Raw genomic sequence first — 16,876 nt, 5'->3', positions numbered from 1 at the left:
TTCTTGTACTCAGTCTAGTTCTCTGAATATTTTTTATTGTACGAGATCTAAATAATCTAAGGCATACCAATTCAAAATTCACTTTGCCTGATTTACCACTGACACCCAAATTACAAGAGAATGAAATTGTAATATTTTATGGTATTAAAAAACCATATCTGCCCCATCGTCCATGAATGTCCAATTATGAGTTTTCAATTTTTAATTAAACGCACAAGAGATTTAGACACCACGTATGATCAGAAGCTCGGGTAGAAAGTTGTGAATGTTAAAGACACTAGGTAGAAGCAAAAATGCTGATCTTTATATGCTTCATTGCACAGAGTACTGGAGGACGTTCTGTTAAGGCTATTCCTTACACAGCAATAGACCTCGAGGCTGAGAATATGAATGAAGAGTTGTTCAATGCGACAATAAAGACATCATTGTTAACAGATGATCCTTGAAATGTTTTGAATATCAAAATTAAAATGTAAAAAGCATTTGTGAATTGTGAATTGAAATTTCAAGGGGACCACACGCAGATTTCTTTAAACGTATTACATTTGGCTGTGTATTCTATTTAGCGCCTTTAGCGAAAAACAGCTACCGCTAAGTCAAGTACATCGATAAATGTCTTGTGTATATATTTTTTATAGCAAATGTAGAAATGCTAAATCAAATCAAATCTATACTAACTTGTTAAAAAATCAATTTAAGCCAAATATCGACCCATTAAATGTAAATTGTGTCTATCTTTCATACGGTATGAATCACTTACTTTGGGTTGTACAAAGATTATACTCATTAATTAATCTTTAACTGGACAGATGTAATCTGGCTCTTATCAAAAGGATCTTTGGATCTCCAGCTGAACTCTGAAACACCAAGGCTTACTCCCAAGGGGCTAATGGAATCTTAATTGGACAGAGAGATTAAACTGACAATTTCTCTATCTGTTCTGTGATGTGCTTGTTAAGCCTTGCAAATTTTGAAGTACAATATTGCATATATTTATATTATTAATGTTAGAAACAAAATAAGTATTGATATTAATTGTTATGTAGCTACATTTTATGAAGAAGAAAAATCTGTATTTCTTGATGTAATGATTATTTAACAGGGTTACTGAATTCTCTCCAACATATGTAGGGATTACTTCCCTTTACACATTGGGTTTGTTTAAATACTTATCAACGCAAAAGTTTTAATGACCTGATTTTAAGCTACAGTTTACTTTTCTATACAGATGCACAAATTGACAAAGTTTGTTGATTCTAGGACTCATATCTACATGAGCCCAAAATAGGTTTATGCCATGTATGGCCATAACATCTTAATTAAAGATCACAGTGACCTTGATTAAGGGCGCAACACGTCTTTTCAAGATACATCAACTGACAAAGTTTGATGATTCTAAACCAAATAATTGTCCAGTTATGAGTCGGACAGGATTTTGCCATATTTGGCCATATTGTCTTAATCACTGGTCACAGAGACCTAACTTTAAAGTGCGACCCACCCTCTACTCAAGATGTATCAGCTGATAAAGTTTGATGATTCTAGGTCTTATAGTAATTGAGTTACGAGCTGGACACGAAGCGGGACAGACAGACAGACACGATCGCCATACCATAATATGTCCCATCTAAATACGGGCGTATAACAAATAGCAAGAAAGATAAGATGAGGGTAGGATTATTAGGAGGAAATCAGACAAAAACACTAAAACAATGTCTTCCATCAAGAGACACTACAGCTCATTTTGCACAAAAATCATGAAATGACAATTTTCCCAGTGCTTTCTCAATTTTTGTTGCATAGTTGAATGAATGAATTTTGCCTAAATAATACTTACCTGAAGTTAAAAATTCTCGTTCTAACATAAAAATCAATACTTTTTGATGGCCTATACAAAAAATATCGAGTCTCCTCTTTTCAGTCTTCGGACGCATGCGCATAGACAGTAAACAGTGCAGCATGTCGTCCAGTGAGAGAAAGTGAAGTAGATAGATCCAGAATTTTGACAGATTCTGTGAGAAAAGAGGCAAAAATAGAATGAGATAAAAACTCATACGTGAACTAAAATTTACTTTGGGATCAGTATGACCGTTAGAAAATAAAGAGCTAGGAGAAACACACGCAGGACTCAGTGGTGGATCTAGGATTTCTGAAGGGGGATGTGAAAATCAAATATCAGACAATGTACTCAGCCATTTTTGGCGCCAAATCTGGAGTTATACTCACAATTTGTGGCAAAAAAAAAAGAGGGAGGGGGGTCCTGGCCCCCTCTAAATCTGCCATTGGGACTAGCCACAAAGACACTGCTTTAAAAGTATGTGCTATTTTTATCTGCACATGACACATGTTAGTTGTAAAAACATTGGTCAATAGCAACTTGGAAGGGTTTGTGTTAAAATTATGATTTATAATTAAAATAAGAAGCAGGGAATAATTTTATACTTGAAAGGCGAGTGTGAGCCCCTAAGTGGTATTTAAATAATTTTCTACACAACACCTTTGCTGTCATACAAAATCATGTGATAAAAATAAGCATTCAGAAGTCCCAGTCAGCATGAAGAAACCTTTGAATTCCAGATGATCTCCGAAGCGCAGTTGAGAGCAAATTGACGTATTGAAATTGTTCAAAATTGTCAGTATCGATATGATTTTTATCATTTTATAAATATGTGTTTTAAAAAACATTTCGTTAAAATGTGGAAAATGAGCTTTAAGGATGAAGGGCGATACAATAATTCATCAAAACATAAAAGTAATGCAGCAAACCTTTGACTGGTAGGTATCTGGTCAGGAGTGCTTGTGTCCTTCGAATAATACATTTGTTCACAATTTCCGCCAACTACAAAGTTTAAATGTCAGAATAATTCTCAAATCTCCACAAAACATTGTTAAATCTACAATTTACTCTAATAATCCACTGATCACAGAAACTGCCTAAACAAAAAGAGAATTTAATGAGTTCTAGTCTTCAAAATTAGCTACCGGCCTGAAGACCCAAATCCAATGAAGTTGGACAAGGCCGCCAATACCACTGATTTCTGTTGAAATTACATCACCACCATATATTGAAATGGAGTGATGACTGAATCAGAATCAAAAGTAAACATAGTATATCTGTCAAATTAGTACTAATGTTGACTAGAAGTGGTTTAATGACTTAAAGGGGCAACCATTTTTTCCTCAAAATCTCTCAATGGCATGGAAATACATACAGTATCAATGACTAATAAAAACATTTATTTTGTACAAAAACAAGAGAAACCTAATGAAACTACACTATAAAACCTCTTTTAGTGCCATATGCCTGCTTTGAGGTTAAAAAGTGCTTGAATAATTGGATACTGGTGTTATTACTAAAATATATAAGATGGGCACAATTTTCATTGAATTACATTTTTGGTGACAAAATGAGTTAATGCCCCTTTAACGTACATGTACTCTTGAACTTTCTCTTCAAAGTTGTTTTCAAAACTGAAAAAAAGCAAGTCTTTGCGTCTGATTTGGGCGGTGAATTTCTGCTTGGTCTATTAAACAGTCCAGATACAGAGGTCTGAAAGGCCAGACCTCAAAACAATTTTTCACTAAGACTGAGTACTAGTACAAATTAATCAATATTTCCAGCTTACTTCCTGTAACTTTAATTGGCCCTTTTTGTGGTCATCATTACTGGCATCAGCATCTCTGCCCCGCAGGATTGGGGTCTCAAATCGCTTCTTAAACTCCTGGGCAGTGCCTTGCAGAATAAAAACATTCAGCAAATTACAAGTAATAAAAACAGGAAAACTTTCTAAATCAATTCTTTAGCAACCTTAAAATAGAGTAAAGTAACTATTAACCTCCTTATCCTAGATAGGATGCTTCCTCAGAAAACTACACACATACAGTGTACTTATGTAAATGTATGTACCTGCAGACATGTTATTGTCGATTCCTTATTTAACGCAAGTACTTAATACCACGAAATAACTCGTATACGTCAAATCACGAAAACATAAATTCGCGAGTGTTCTGTTGATCAAGAGCCTTTAAATGTAATTTAGCAATATAAAAATAAAAGCGAGTAACTTTAATTCATGAGTGATGCTTCTCGCAAAATTACATAATAATAAATTCCTCGTGTATATTTAGGAATTTACAGTATCTTGTGTTTGAATTAGATTACTATTGGAGGCTGTAAGTGTCCCAACAACATGGCTTAATATAATGCAAATAGAGCGATACCTCTGAAGCTGTAACTGTATAGAATGTATTTCACCCATAGGCAAAATGAAAGTACATTGTATAATTTGAAAATTAAACACAAAAGCATTTCCCTTGCATATATTGTTTGTACATTTACATTAAATCTGTACAATTTAAAAAGCCAAATAAGAATAATATGGGCAGATAATTCTTTAAATTGCCCTTTCTTTTATCATCTCTTTGAGCGTTTTCCTCACTTACTTAGAGAGATGGTTGTGAAGCTGCAATTTTCTCACAAAGATGATTAAATAAGTCATACGTCAGATAATTTATTTATTTGGAACGACTTACTGATAGAATAAGATACGGTATGATCTATTACAGAGGGGCTTTCGCTAATAAAAAAAATTTGATGATTTCGTAAAATTAAAAAATAGAGTCGGACTTTATTTTCTAATATTTATCAAGCTTACCACAATTAAGATAATTACTTTTTCTACTGAAATAATCACTTATCTGATCAGACAAGTGTGTATTGAGTTTCACTTGTCTGAACTGGGTTTTCACTTTGCCCTGGGTAATCGAACAATCGTTACTGTTGATCCCAGGTCAGATTTAACAACCGTTAATGTTGATCCCTGGTCAGATTTAACTTAGCTTACCAAGAATTCCTCCATTGACAAAGTGAACAAGACTAAAGTATTCCAGAAGATCATTCTGTATGGGGGTCCCTGACAACAAAACCCTCCTCCTGGCTTTCAGCCCATTCAGGGCCTGGTAAGTCTGATTCTCGGAATTTTTCAGTCTGTGACCCTGAAAAGTACATAAATCATTTGATATTTACTACATGCAAGATCACTTCTGTATACATTTCAATATTCTAAATTCTTCATAATTGTTTTAATCTATCAATGAAAAAATGAATTTTAAAAAAAAGAGTTTTTATGACTTTGAATTTTCCCCTTTACAACCAACTATTCTGACCTACACATACATGTTTAAGAAGTAGATAGACAAAAATATTCTATTTTTTGGCCAAAAAGGAAAATAAAGACATTCAATGAGGAAATCACTAAATCACTAAGGTCACTGACTTCATTTGCTTTTTGAGCTTACTCCATTGTGGTGTACAAGAGTAAAATGAAATACAGACTACCGTAAATCTGTATAATTTTGAATCCATTTATTTTGGCGAATTTGAGTAAAAAGCCTATATATTTATTTCTGTGTTTCTTAATTTCTGTGAATTTATGCTGGAGCTAAAAATAAATCGACAAATAAATTCCATCGTATGAATTTATGTCATTAATTCAGTTCTGTCAACCCATTTGTTTATATACTAATAGACCCTCACTAGGCGTGGGTGCATTGAAAACTAAATTACAAAATTAAATTGTCTTTTTCTAGCTTTTAAAAGTAATACTATTTCGGCCCCCTTTTCTGCCAGTCCATCTACTCACAGGTAACAGATGCACTTCAGTATGATTGTAGTTTATGACAAGCTGAGGGGGGATGTTGTGCTTTTGGACGAGTTCCGAAATTTTTTACAACAAGTTTGTTTTTAATTCCTCTAAGTTTTTTACTTCGGTTTTCGCTGTTGAACTTCCACGTCGCTTGACCATTTTCATGCGCTTTTAAAGAACTACCGTAAATCTGGCTGTTATTTCTACTGTCTCCCCATTTTCCAATAAAAAGTGTTCTGTCTTCTGCTAAAACAACACCTTTGGCGACAGCACGCACTATGCGAGTGTTTATAACGCCCCTGCATCCCTTATTTCCTATACCAGTGCCACACAGTAGACTCCTTCAAGTTAAAATCACTAAAATATCACAAAGCTTTCGGTGTCCCGTGTTCAAATGCATATTTGGCTACTTTGGCTCTCATTTCATCAGTTAAAATTGTGTAATTTCCCCCCCTTTTTTAAGGACTTGACGAACTGTAAAGAATCTTTAACTCCTCGTTCACCAGCTTTCTCATAATATTATTTGCATTTTCAGTTAAAAGCACAGGCCATTCTTTTCTATTAAAGTATTTTAAAATTGACATCTTGTGGCTTAACAAGAGGCCCAAGGGCCTAGAATCGCTCTTCTGATAAATTGTACAACCCCACCATTTCTATTCTTAGCCTCTTAGTATTCTAAATCTTTAGTTAAATCCTAAGAATTCAAAAAAAGTAGGTCAATGTGAGCTACTTTTTGGTTTACACATTTTGAGAACCCAAGAAATATCAACTGACAAAGTTTGATGATTTTAAGCCAATTAGTATCTGAATATTGAAATATAGCTGTCAAATTCCAATCGTAGGTCATGGTGACCTACTTTTTGGTCAGCAAACTCCGAACATGCAAGACCCATCAACTGACAAAGTTTGATGACTGTAGGTCAAATAGTATCTGAAATATATAAATATAGCCGTCCAATTCCAAAAGTAGGTCAAGGTGACCTACTTTTTGGTCGACACACTCCGTAGACTCAAGATGCATCAACTGTCAAAGTTTGATGATTGTAGGTCAATTAGTGACTGAAATATATAAATATAACTGTCAAATGCCAAAAGTAGGTCACAGTGACCTACTTTTTGGTCGATACACTCCGAAGACTCAAGATGCATCAACTGACAAAGTTTGATGATTGTAGGTCAAATAGTGTCTGAAATATAGTAGTTTAGCTGTCAAATACCAAAAGTAGGTCACGGTGACATACTTTTTGGTCGACACAAACCGAAGACTGAAGACGCATCAACTGACAAAGTTTGATGATCCTAGGTTTTACAGTGCCCAAAATATGCATCTAAAATTGAAAATGTGAAATTTGAATATCTGCAAAATTCAAAAAGTAGGTCACTCTGACCTACTTTTTTATAAATATGTTTCAAGGCCTCAAGATGCATCAACTTACAAGATTTGATGATTCTAAACCTCTCGGTATTTGAAATAACAACTTAAAATATATCTATAAATGATAAGCCATAAAATTCAGAAAGTAGGTCACGGTGACCTATTTTTCAGTTGACGCATTTCAAGGTCCCATGATCCACCAACTGACAAGTTTTGATGATCATAGGCTTCAAAGTGTCCAAGATATGCATCAAAATTAATTTTAAAATAAATACCTGCAAAATTCAAAAAGTAGGTCACCTTGACCTACTTTTGAGACAACTTGACACAAGGTCCTAAGATGCATCAACTGTCAAAATTTGATGATCCTAGTCCTTATAATGACTAAAATATCAAAGATTTAAGGAAATATAAATTTAGGTCAACTTTGAAGTGACCTTGAGACCACGCCCTTTGCCCCAGGGTAATGTCTTGAACAATTTTTAATCTACAACATATCCTCATCCTTATGTGTAAGTTTGGTGATAATCTGCCCAGTGGTTCTTGAGAAGAAGATTTTTTAGCAACCACTACTTTTGTTTGTATTTTCCTGATTATCTCCCCTTGTTAAAGGGTCACATCCCTCTATTTAGTATGTATGAAAGCCCTTGGGCCAATGATACCCTGTAACAAATTTGAAAGAAATTGGCCAAGGGGTTCTTGAGTTATAGCCCTTTTTCTAAAAAGTTTACGCACACCGCACAAATGGCCATAGCATTAGCTCTTTGAGCCTTCGGCTCAGAAGAGCTAAAAATCTGAGTTAACACTGACCATCGATAAACTACCTATAACCAGCCAGATTAGTTACGCACGAGTGATATCAAATAAATTGCCAGTATTGATCACTATTAATACACCTGGGAGTTTAATACAACTGACCATCGAATTGGTGGATCTAGAATTTTTTTTATACGGTAGAGTTATTTTTGAGAAAAATATTTTTGCGAATCCAACTGACTCGCAAAAATGCTAAAAATTAATCGACAGCAAAAATAACCAGATTTACGATATAACTCTTCCTTTTACAGTCAAACTTGCCAAAGGGGTCACCTTCCTAAGCAGGCACCCACATGTATCATATGCGGTTTAATATCTATTTTCCTCCCAATGAAAAACCCTTCATAACTTAACTCTTTTAAGCAATGAATTCAGTACTTAGTGCCTGTGCTGTTGCAGTTTTAAAAGTTTAAAGTAATGGACATAAGTGACAAATCTATTAAAAGAAAGGCAGATACATGTATCAAGAATGAAATCAAAATTAAAGCATCTAGTGAAATGAAAAGAAAATGTCGGGAGACCAGCAATGGAGACATTCATAACTTGTGTTGGCAATGGTTCCTTTTTAAAATGGCTCAAAAGTTTCTTAAAACAGATGATGGTAATGAATTTACTTGTATGATACAAAATTTTACATCTCCTTCAATATACATAAATATATATATAAGTAATATAATATTTTGTCTCATTCTACAGCTCATTTCAATAATTATACATGATCACGCAAATCTTTGAAACTCTACTCAAAGGTCACCACTGTTAAGAGGTCACTGTGTGTACTTCCAAAGGGTGACTACTTCATAGAGGTTTGACAGTATAATTCAATAGGATATCTAATAATGATACTTTATTTTTCAAACAGTAAATTCAACATTTTTCTAATGTTACTTAATTGGTTGAAAACTCTTCACAGTGTATATTCAGTAGTTGAAAATTGATGAGCTATGACAATCTCTCATTCATAAAAGGACTAACCTCGTCACAAATGACTAGACCAACATTCCCTTTATGCATTACTGCACTGTGGAGACGAAAAGTCTCATAGGAAATGATCAGAATTGGATATGGGTTTCTCCTTCCCCGAAGCTGCATAAATTGGTCTGAAAAATAATGAAACTACAGGCACTCAAATCTTCATCTCTGTTGATGGTTGAATTTTTTTTCTTCCGAAAAGTAATGCAAAATTGCTTTTTACTTACATTGTTGTGTAATACATTGTACTTGATTGACACTGTGACCTAGTCAAGATTCTAAACTTTCTATTTTTAGAATGATGTCTGACAGAATTCAATATAAAGATGATGTAATACCTGTTTACCAAAGTCGTAAAAAGAAAGGCTCTGGAAGCTTCATTTTAGTATAAATGGACTGTAAATTTTGTGGTAATAGGCACTTGTTAAGCATTCCATAAGCACACTATGGAATTACATCTGGAGATTGGATTGGACTTAATGGCCGTTTGTGACAGTTTACATTTGTCAATTCAGCTCGGCAGTAAACCAGTATAAGACACTTTCTATGAACTTTGGTTATACCTACTGTAAGTTGGTAATTTTTACATCGATCTATTTTTCTTTCAATAATGGTAAATGAATTGTTAGATCTTTGAATTATTTGAATTTTGCTGGTCACAATAAGAGTTATTCTGACCCATAATAATATATACACTGTACATACGAAGTTGTCTATCAATTTCACTTTTCATTCCAGAATCAATGGCTAGACAGTTAATTTTTCCACTCAACCATTTCTGAACTTCATTGGACCAATTCTGAAAGACAAAAAACAATTGTGAAAATTCCGGACATCTTTTTACCCAATGACAGCACAATACATTAAGTAACTAGTGGTAATTGTAATGGGGACCATTACAAATTACAAACCACCATCTCTCAGATGGTGCTTTTTTGTTTGAGTACATCCAATTGAATCATTTAATAGAAATTTTTTACTTTACTTTGTATGTAACATTATGTAGATGATATAGTTTATGTTGAGAAAACTTATCTTTTCTTCAGTCACATAGTATTGCGTTTAACAATAAGTTTCAATAGCATGAAAGAAAGAGTCCATACCCTGACCAGACTACTGGGAGTGACCACCACTACTTTATCAATGAGTGGACAACAATCGGGGCTCTGTCTCTGGAAGTAACATGACAACATCTGCTATTTACAAGCCGTCTTAAATAATACACATACCTCTAATATGGATTTCATGTTGCATGTCGTACTCCTCAAATATTGCAATACTTCCTTATTTTCTCTTTATCAAAATCTCTCTTTCAAAAGTTGCAACACAAAATGATAGTATTGACACTGCACAAATATAAACATGTACACACACGATTACCGTGCTGTTTTACAATATAAACATGTACACACACGATTATATAAACATGTATACACACGATTACTATTCTATTTTACAATATAAACATGTACACACATGATTACTATTCTGTTTTACAATATAAACATGTACACATGATTACTGTTCTATTTTACAATATAAACATGTACACACACGATTACCGTTCTCTTTTACAATATAAACATGTACACACACGATTACCATTCTGTTTTACAATATAAACATGTACACACATAATTACCATTCTGTTTTACAATATAAACATGTACACACATGATTACTGTTCTATTTTACAATATAAACATGTACACACAATTACCATTCTGTTTTACAATATAAACATGTACACACATGATTATCGTTCTAATTACAATATAAACATGTACACACACGATTACCGTTCTGTTTTACAATATAAACATGTACACACACAATTACCGTTCTGTTTTACAATATAAACATGTACACACATAATTACCATTCTGTTTTACAATATAAACATGTACACACACGATTACTGTTCTATTTTACAATATAAACATGTACACATAATTACCATTCTGTTTTACAATATAAACATGTACACACATGATTATCGTTCTAATTACAATATAAACATGTACACACACGATTACCATTCTGTTTTACAATATAAACATGTACACACATGATTACCGTTCTATTTTACAATATAAACATGTACACACGATTACCATTCTGTTTTACAATATAAACATGTACACACATGATTACTATTCTGTTTTACAATATAAACATGTACACATGATTACCGTTCTATTTTACAATATAAACATGTACACACACAATTACCGTTCTGTTTTACAATATAAACATGTACACACATAATTACCATTCTGTTTTACAATATAAACATGTACACACACGATTACTGTTCTATTTTACAATATAAACATGTACACATAATTACCATTCTGTTTTACAATATAAACATGTACACACATGATTATCGTTCTAATTACAATATAAACATGTACACACACGATTACCATTCTGTTTTACAATATAAACATGTACACACATGATTACCGTTCTATTTTACAATATAAACATGTACACACGATTACCATTCTGTTTTACAATATAAACATGTACATACATGATTACTATTCTGTTTTACAATATAAACATGTACACATGATTACCGTTCTATTTTACAATATAAACATGTACACACATGATTACCGTTCTGTTTTACAATATAAACATGTACACACATGATTACCATTCTGTTTTACAATATAAACATGTACACACATGATTACCTTTCTGTTTTACAATATAAACATGTGCACACTTGATTACCATTCTGTTTTACAATATAAACATGTACACACACGATTACCGTGCTGTTTTACAATATTTCATACCAGGAGTGTCCACATCAGAGATATACATTGGAGGGTCTTGCCTAGTCCCTGCAAATATCAAATGTCCAATATTAAGAGAATAATGTCCAATATTAAGAGAATAATGTCCAATATTAAGAGAATGAAGATATTCTAAAGCACTGTGCCTACGGTTTACTGTATTTTGCCGAATATAAAACAGTGTGAAACGTTTGTCTGTGAAAATTATATACATGTACCAACACAGATTTTCCACCCACATTCTTTTCAGGTAATTTCATCATACTGCAGCGTTATTTGATCTATAGACACTGCCTTGTATATAGATAAGCCCTTTTTTGTCAATTTTCGCCTGTATCATTATTTATATCTTCATTAAGTGAAAATCAATCTCTAGGAAAATCTTGCACAAATGTAAAATTGGTGAAAATGTGATACTTATAATTTGTATTTAAAATTTGATTATCATTAAAGAGCCTGTTACGATTCATTTGACCTGTATAGTCATTATCTCATTGAACACTGCCATTCAAAGGTATCATTTACAAAATGCCATGCCACATGCTAAAAACTGAAATAAACAAAGCAAGGTTGGAAAATGATTTGCCGCTTAAAAGCTCATTTACTGTAAGGTTTATGAATGCAAGGTGAAGACAACGAACAGTGATCAATCTCATAACTCCTACAAGCACTACAAAATAGATAGTTGGGCAAACACGGACCCCTGGACACACCAGAGGCGGGATCAGGTGCAAAGGAGGAGCAAGCATTTAATGAAATGTTAAAGTGAGAACTTGGAATAACTTTTCTTACACAAAATATGTGCCGTTATATTATGAGACACCCTGTAAATGTAATTACATCTACGCCACCATTAAAGCCATTGCTTTATATAGGAAATAAAAAATATTATCAAAAGAAATGTTTATTACAATGAAAACTAAAAACATCACATTTGCAAGTCATATTTTAGATATAGTATGTTCAAGCATTGCATGTGTTTGTTTACTCCTGTATAAATCAAATGCAGGTGACGAAACTGCATATTTAATGCAGTAATGGGCATTTGTCCCACAACCTGCATATAAACAAATTGTTTCACACCTTACATTGTACAAGAGCTCTCTAAAGGGAAATAACTCGGACATATCTCAAAACTTGCATATTGAATATCTCTATCTAAACAAAAAGAGAAAAATTGTAATATACAAACATACCATTTCATCAGCCATAATGCAGCCATAGTTCTCAGGGATCCTCTGGCCTGTGACACAGTCATACATAAACTTTACTCCCTGTTATTGAAAAAGGAATAAATGCATCAAGGGTAGACAAGTGTATAACTACAGAATTCTGTCAGTTATAGATGAAATCTTTACTTACATAAGAATCATTTATGTATAAGAAGGAGAAGCAACAAGAAGAGGTGAACAGAAACAAGAGGCCCATGGGTCACATCACTCACCTGAGTCACCTTGGCCCATTTCTGAAGATTTTCTCTCTATATTAGTATGTAAAATTTTGATTCCCTATTGTCGCCCCATCCTACCCCTGGAGCCCAGGATTTGAACAAACTTGAATCTGCATTATGTAAGGAAGCTTCCATGTAAATGTAAAATTTTCTGGCCCAGTGATTCTTCAGAAAAGGATTTTGAATAACTTTCCCTATATATTTGTATGTAAAACAATATCAGGGCGCTTTGATGTAAATTTCTACTTTCCTGGCCCATTGGTTCTTGAGAAGATTTTTAAAGATTTTCTCTTATATATTTGCATGTAAAACTTTGTTCCCCTATTGTGCCCCTAACCTACCCCCAGGGGCCATGATTTTTACAAACTTGAATCTGCACTATGTCAGTAAGCTATCATGTAAATCTTAGCTCTTCTGGCTCAGTGGTTCTTGAGAAGAAGATTTTTAAAGATTTTCTCTTATATATTTGCATGTAAAACTTTGATCCCCTATTGTGGCCCCAACCTAACCCCATGGGCCATGATTTGAACAAACTTGAATCTGCACTATGTAAGGAAGTTTTCATGTAAACAGCTCCTCTGGCTCAGTGGATCTTGAGAAGAATCTTTTTAAATGATCCCATCCTATTTTTGCGATTATCTCCCCTTTGAAGGGGGCATGGCTCTTCATTTGAACAAACTTAAAAGTCCTTTACCCAAGGATGCTTTGTGTCAAGTTTGGTTGAAACTGACCCAGGGTTCTAAAGAAGGAGATGAAAATGTGAAAAGTTTACGCCGACGGCAATGAAAAACAACCGACAAATTTTGATCAGAAAAGCTCACTTGAGCTGAAGGCTCAGGTGAGCTAAAAAGAAGAGAGGGAGAAGGAGGAGCAGGAGGAGGATGTGGAAAGAAGGAGTAGGAAGAAGAGGAGGGAGAAGAAGTAGGAGGAGTGCTTACCTCTCTTTGATGAGGCCTCAGGACTTTTGATACAACAGGATCCACCACCACATGTACTGGCTGTTTATCTCTGTATGCATGGAATTATAAACCATTCTATAAGATCCCGGTTTTAAAACAAAAATATGTGCATAAATAATGTGTATTTTCAAATTCTATGAAGAAAATGAAATCAACTTATGTGCAACCTAAAATTCAAATGTTTTTAAAATTTTACTCGCAAAGTAATTGACATACTTCTGAAAAGTTTAATTATCATTATGTATTTCGTGGTGACATATTTTTTAAATAGTTTCTGTCAATTGTTGACAATTCAATCATAAATGTTGCTTGTTCTAAGTACCGGTATTACACTTCGTTGCATTTTCATCCAAAGCAAGAACAAGAGGCCCAGGGGCCTTATAGGTCACCTGAGTATCATGTAACAACCTTCCAATGTTTGAATTAGGTTTGTGTTTAAATATAAGAATTTTACTTTTGGATGGAAGAAACATTGAATAGCTATGTGGTCAGCCCTGCCTTTGCACCAGAACCCCTGACCCAGGGGCCATAAATTTCAGTTTTGAAAGAAGCATCCTTGATCATCATTATCATACTATTAGTTTGTCTACTTAATACCCAGCAGCAGAGGAGAAGATTTTCAAAGAAATAAAATGCATTTTCACTATATGATCAATAGGGCCCCACCCTAATACCAGAACCCCTGACCCAGGGGCCATGAATTTCACAATTTTGAAAGAGGCATCCTTGCTCATCATAACCATGCTATTGGTTTGTCCACTTAATACCCAAGGACAGAAAAGAAGATTTTCAAAGAAATAATGCATTTTCACTATATGACTTATAGAGCCCCACCCTAGCACCAGAACCCCTGATCCAGGGGCCATGAATTTCACAATTTTTAACAAGAGGTACTGTGAGCAATGCTCACTAAGAATACCCCCCGCTTACCCCAATCTCCCAAAGGGTGTTGGTAATAGGTATAAACTACCTCTTTTCTGAGTGTTGCTACTTCGATGTCCAGTGCACATGACCTTTGACCTTTTGACCCCAAAATCAATAGGGAACATCTTCATCCCATGGGTAGTCCATATGTATGATATGGTGACTGTAGGTGGAAAGGATAACGCTTTAGAGCCCGGAAACCATATTGCTACTTCAATGTCCAGTGCGTGTGACCTTTGACCTTTTGACCCCAAAATCGATAGGGATCATCTTCATCCCATGGGTAGTCCATATATATGATATGGTGACTGTAGGTGGAAAGGATAACGCTTTAGAGCCCGGAAACCATATTGCTACTTCAATGTCCAGTGCACGTGACCTTTGACCCCAAAATCAATAGGGAACATCTTCATCCCATGGGTAGTCCATATGTTTGATATGGTGACTGTAGGTGGAAAGGATAATGCTTTAGAGCCCGGAAACCATATTGCTACTTCAATGTCCAGTGCACTTGACCTTTGACCTTTTGACCCCAAAATCGATAGGGAACATCTTCATCCCATGGGTAGTCCATATATATGATATGGTGACGGTAGGTGGAAAGGATAATGCTTTAGAGCCCGGAAACCATTGCATCTACAGACGGATGGACGGACGGACGGACAGACGGACAACCCGATTCCAGTATACCCCCCACAACTTGTTGCGGGGGGTATAAAGAGGCATCCTTGCTCATCATTACCATGCTATTAGTTTGTCTACTTAATACCCAGGGACAGAGAAGAAGATTTTCAAAGAATTTCTACACTTTCACTATATGACCAATAGAGCCCCACCCTAACACAAGAACCCCTGCCCCAGGGGCCATGAATTTCACAATTTTGGTAGAGGGCTCAACGCTCATTATAATTATGCCCACAGTTTGGCTTCTTGATGTCCAGGAGTAAAGAAGAAGATTTTTTAAAATTACACTCATTTTGATGGTTTTTGCCCCACCCCTCAGGCCCCAGGGGGGCAGGGACCACGAATTTCACAATTTTTGTTCCCCTCCACCCACAGATGCTATATGCCAAAATTGGTTGAAATTGGTTCAGGGGTTTCAGAGAAGAAGCTGAAAATGTTCAAATGTTAACGCACGACGCACGACGAAGGACAAAAACAGATAGCAATAGGTCACCTGAATGAATTCAGGTGACCTAACAAGAGACATAGAGGCCTTATCAGTCACCGAGTATTTATACAAGAAAAGTTGCAATTGTTGATAAAACAATTGCAACTTTCGAACTTATTATTAACCTCTCATAAATAATGATAAACATTCATTCTGATATTGCAGCTTCATTAAGGACTCCAGATACATCGCACACCAAAAATAATTAAACATTTTTAGCAGTTAGAGTTATCTTCCCTTGGTTCACATTTTTACAGTGTTTGTTTTTTAAAGGTCTATTGGGTATTTGCTTTGGTAGTCAAGATTCTTACCAACCAGAGATTGATAATGACAGTGACTCTTAGCTTGTTAGAGTGGATTCAAATCTTAATGGAGTCGATAAGAAACATTACTTCTTGATTATTAACTATCACAATATAAAATTTTAACTTTAAAAAAAAAAAAAAACTAAATTAGATTACATGTAATACCAAAGACAAATTACAATAATATGAAACTGTATTGGATATGCCCTGTTTTATGACACAAAAAAAAAGATTTAGACTTCCTTTAAAGCTTTCAAATTTGGAACTTTATTGGGCCCCTGCTAGGGTGTTATGATACATGATCGATTGATATTGTTTAAAATCCCTCTGGAGAATTTTTCACTCATATGGAGACATCACCATTGCCGGTGAAGGGCTTCAAAATTTAGGCCTATGCTTGGCGCTTATGGCCTTTGAGCAGGGAGGGGTCTTTATCGTGCCACACCTGC

The 16,876-nt window shown here is 34.7% G+C and overlaps 1 protein-coding gene and 1 long non-coding RNA gene across 2 annotated transcripts in view; one reads left to right on the top strand and one right to left on the bottom strand.

Moving 5' to 3' along the window:
- Window positions 1-9,833, top strand: part of LOC125646361 (uncharacterized) — a 10,509-nt gene extending 676 nt beyond the window's left edge. Inside the window, exons 3-4 of the long non-coding RNA XR_007359690.2 lie at window positions 9,106-9,376; window positions 9,547-9,833. This is a non-coding gene — a long non-coding RNA (uncharacterized LOC125646361). The remainder of the gene's footprint in view (window positions 1-9,105; window positions 9,377-9,546) is intronic.
- Window positions 1-16,876, bottom strand: part of LOC125646360 (DNA repair and recombination protein RAD54-like) — a 37,287-nt gene that overhangs the window by 12,330 nt on the left and 8,081 nt on the right. Inside the window, exons 6-14 of the mRNA XM_056140318.1 lie at window positions 14,007-14,076; window positions 12,815-12,892; window positions 11,619-11,666; window positions 9,912-9,980; window positions 9,514-9,607; window positions 8,812-8,936; window positions 4,845-4,995; window positions 3,627-3,733; window positions 2,767-2,839 (exon numbers count right to left, since the gene is read on the bottom strand). Coding sequence (XP_055996293.1) covers window positions 2,767-2,839; window positions 3,627-3,733; window positions 4,845-4,995; window positions 8,812-8,936; window positions 9,514-9,607; window positions 9,912-9,980; window positions 11,619-11,666; window positions 12,815-12,892; window positions 14,007-14,076 — 815 coding nt within the window. The remainder of the gene's footprint in view (window positions 1-2,766; window positions 2,840-3,626; window positions 3,734-4,844; window positions 4,996-8,811; window positions 8,937-9,513; window positions 9,608-9,911; window positions 9,981-11,618; window positions 11,667-12,814; window positions 12,893-14,006; window positions 14,077-16,876) is intronic.

The sequence above is a fragment of the Ostrea edulis genome, chromosome 6 (assembly GCF_947568905.1).
Source record: "Ostrea edulis chromosome 6, xbOstEdul1.1, whole genome shotgun sequence".
Taxonomy (NCBI): Eukaryota; Metazoa; Mollusca; class Bivalvia; order Ostreida; family Ostreidae; genus Ostrea; species Ostrea edulis.
Note: the sequence above shows the minus strand (reverse complement) of the source record. Positions and strands in the feature narration are given on the sequence as shown.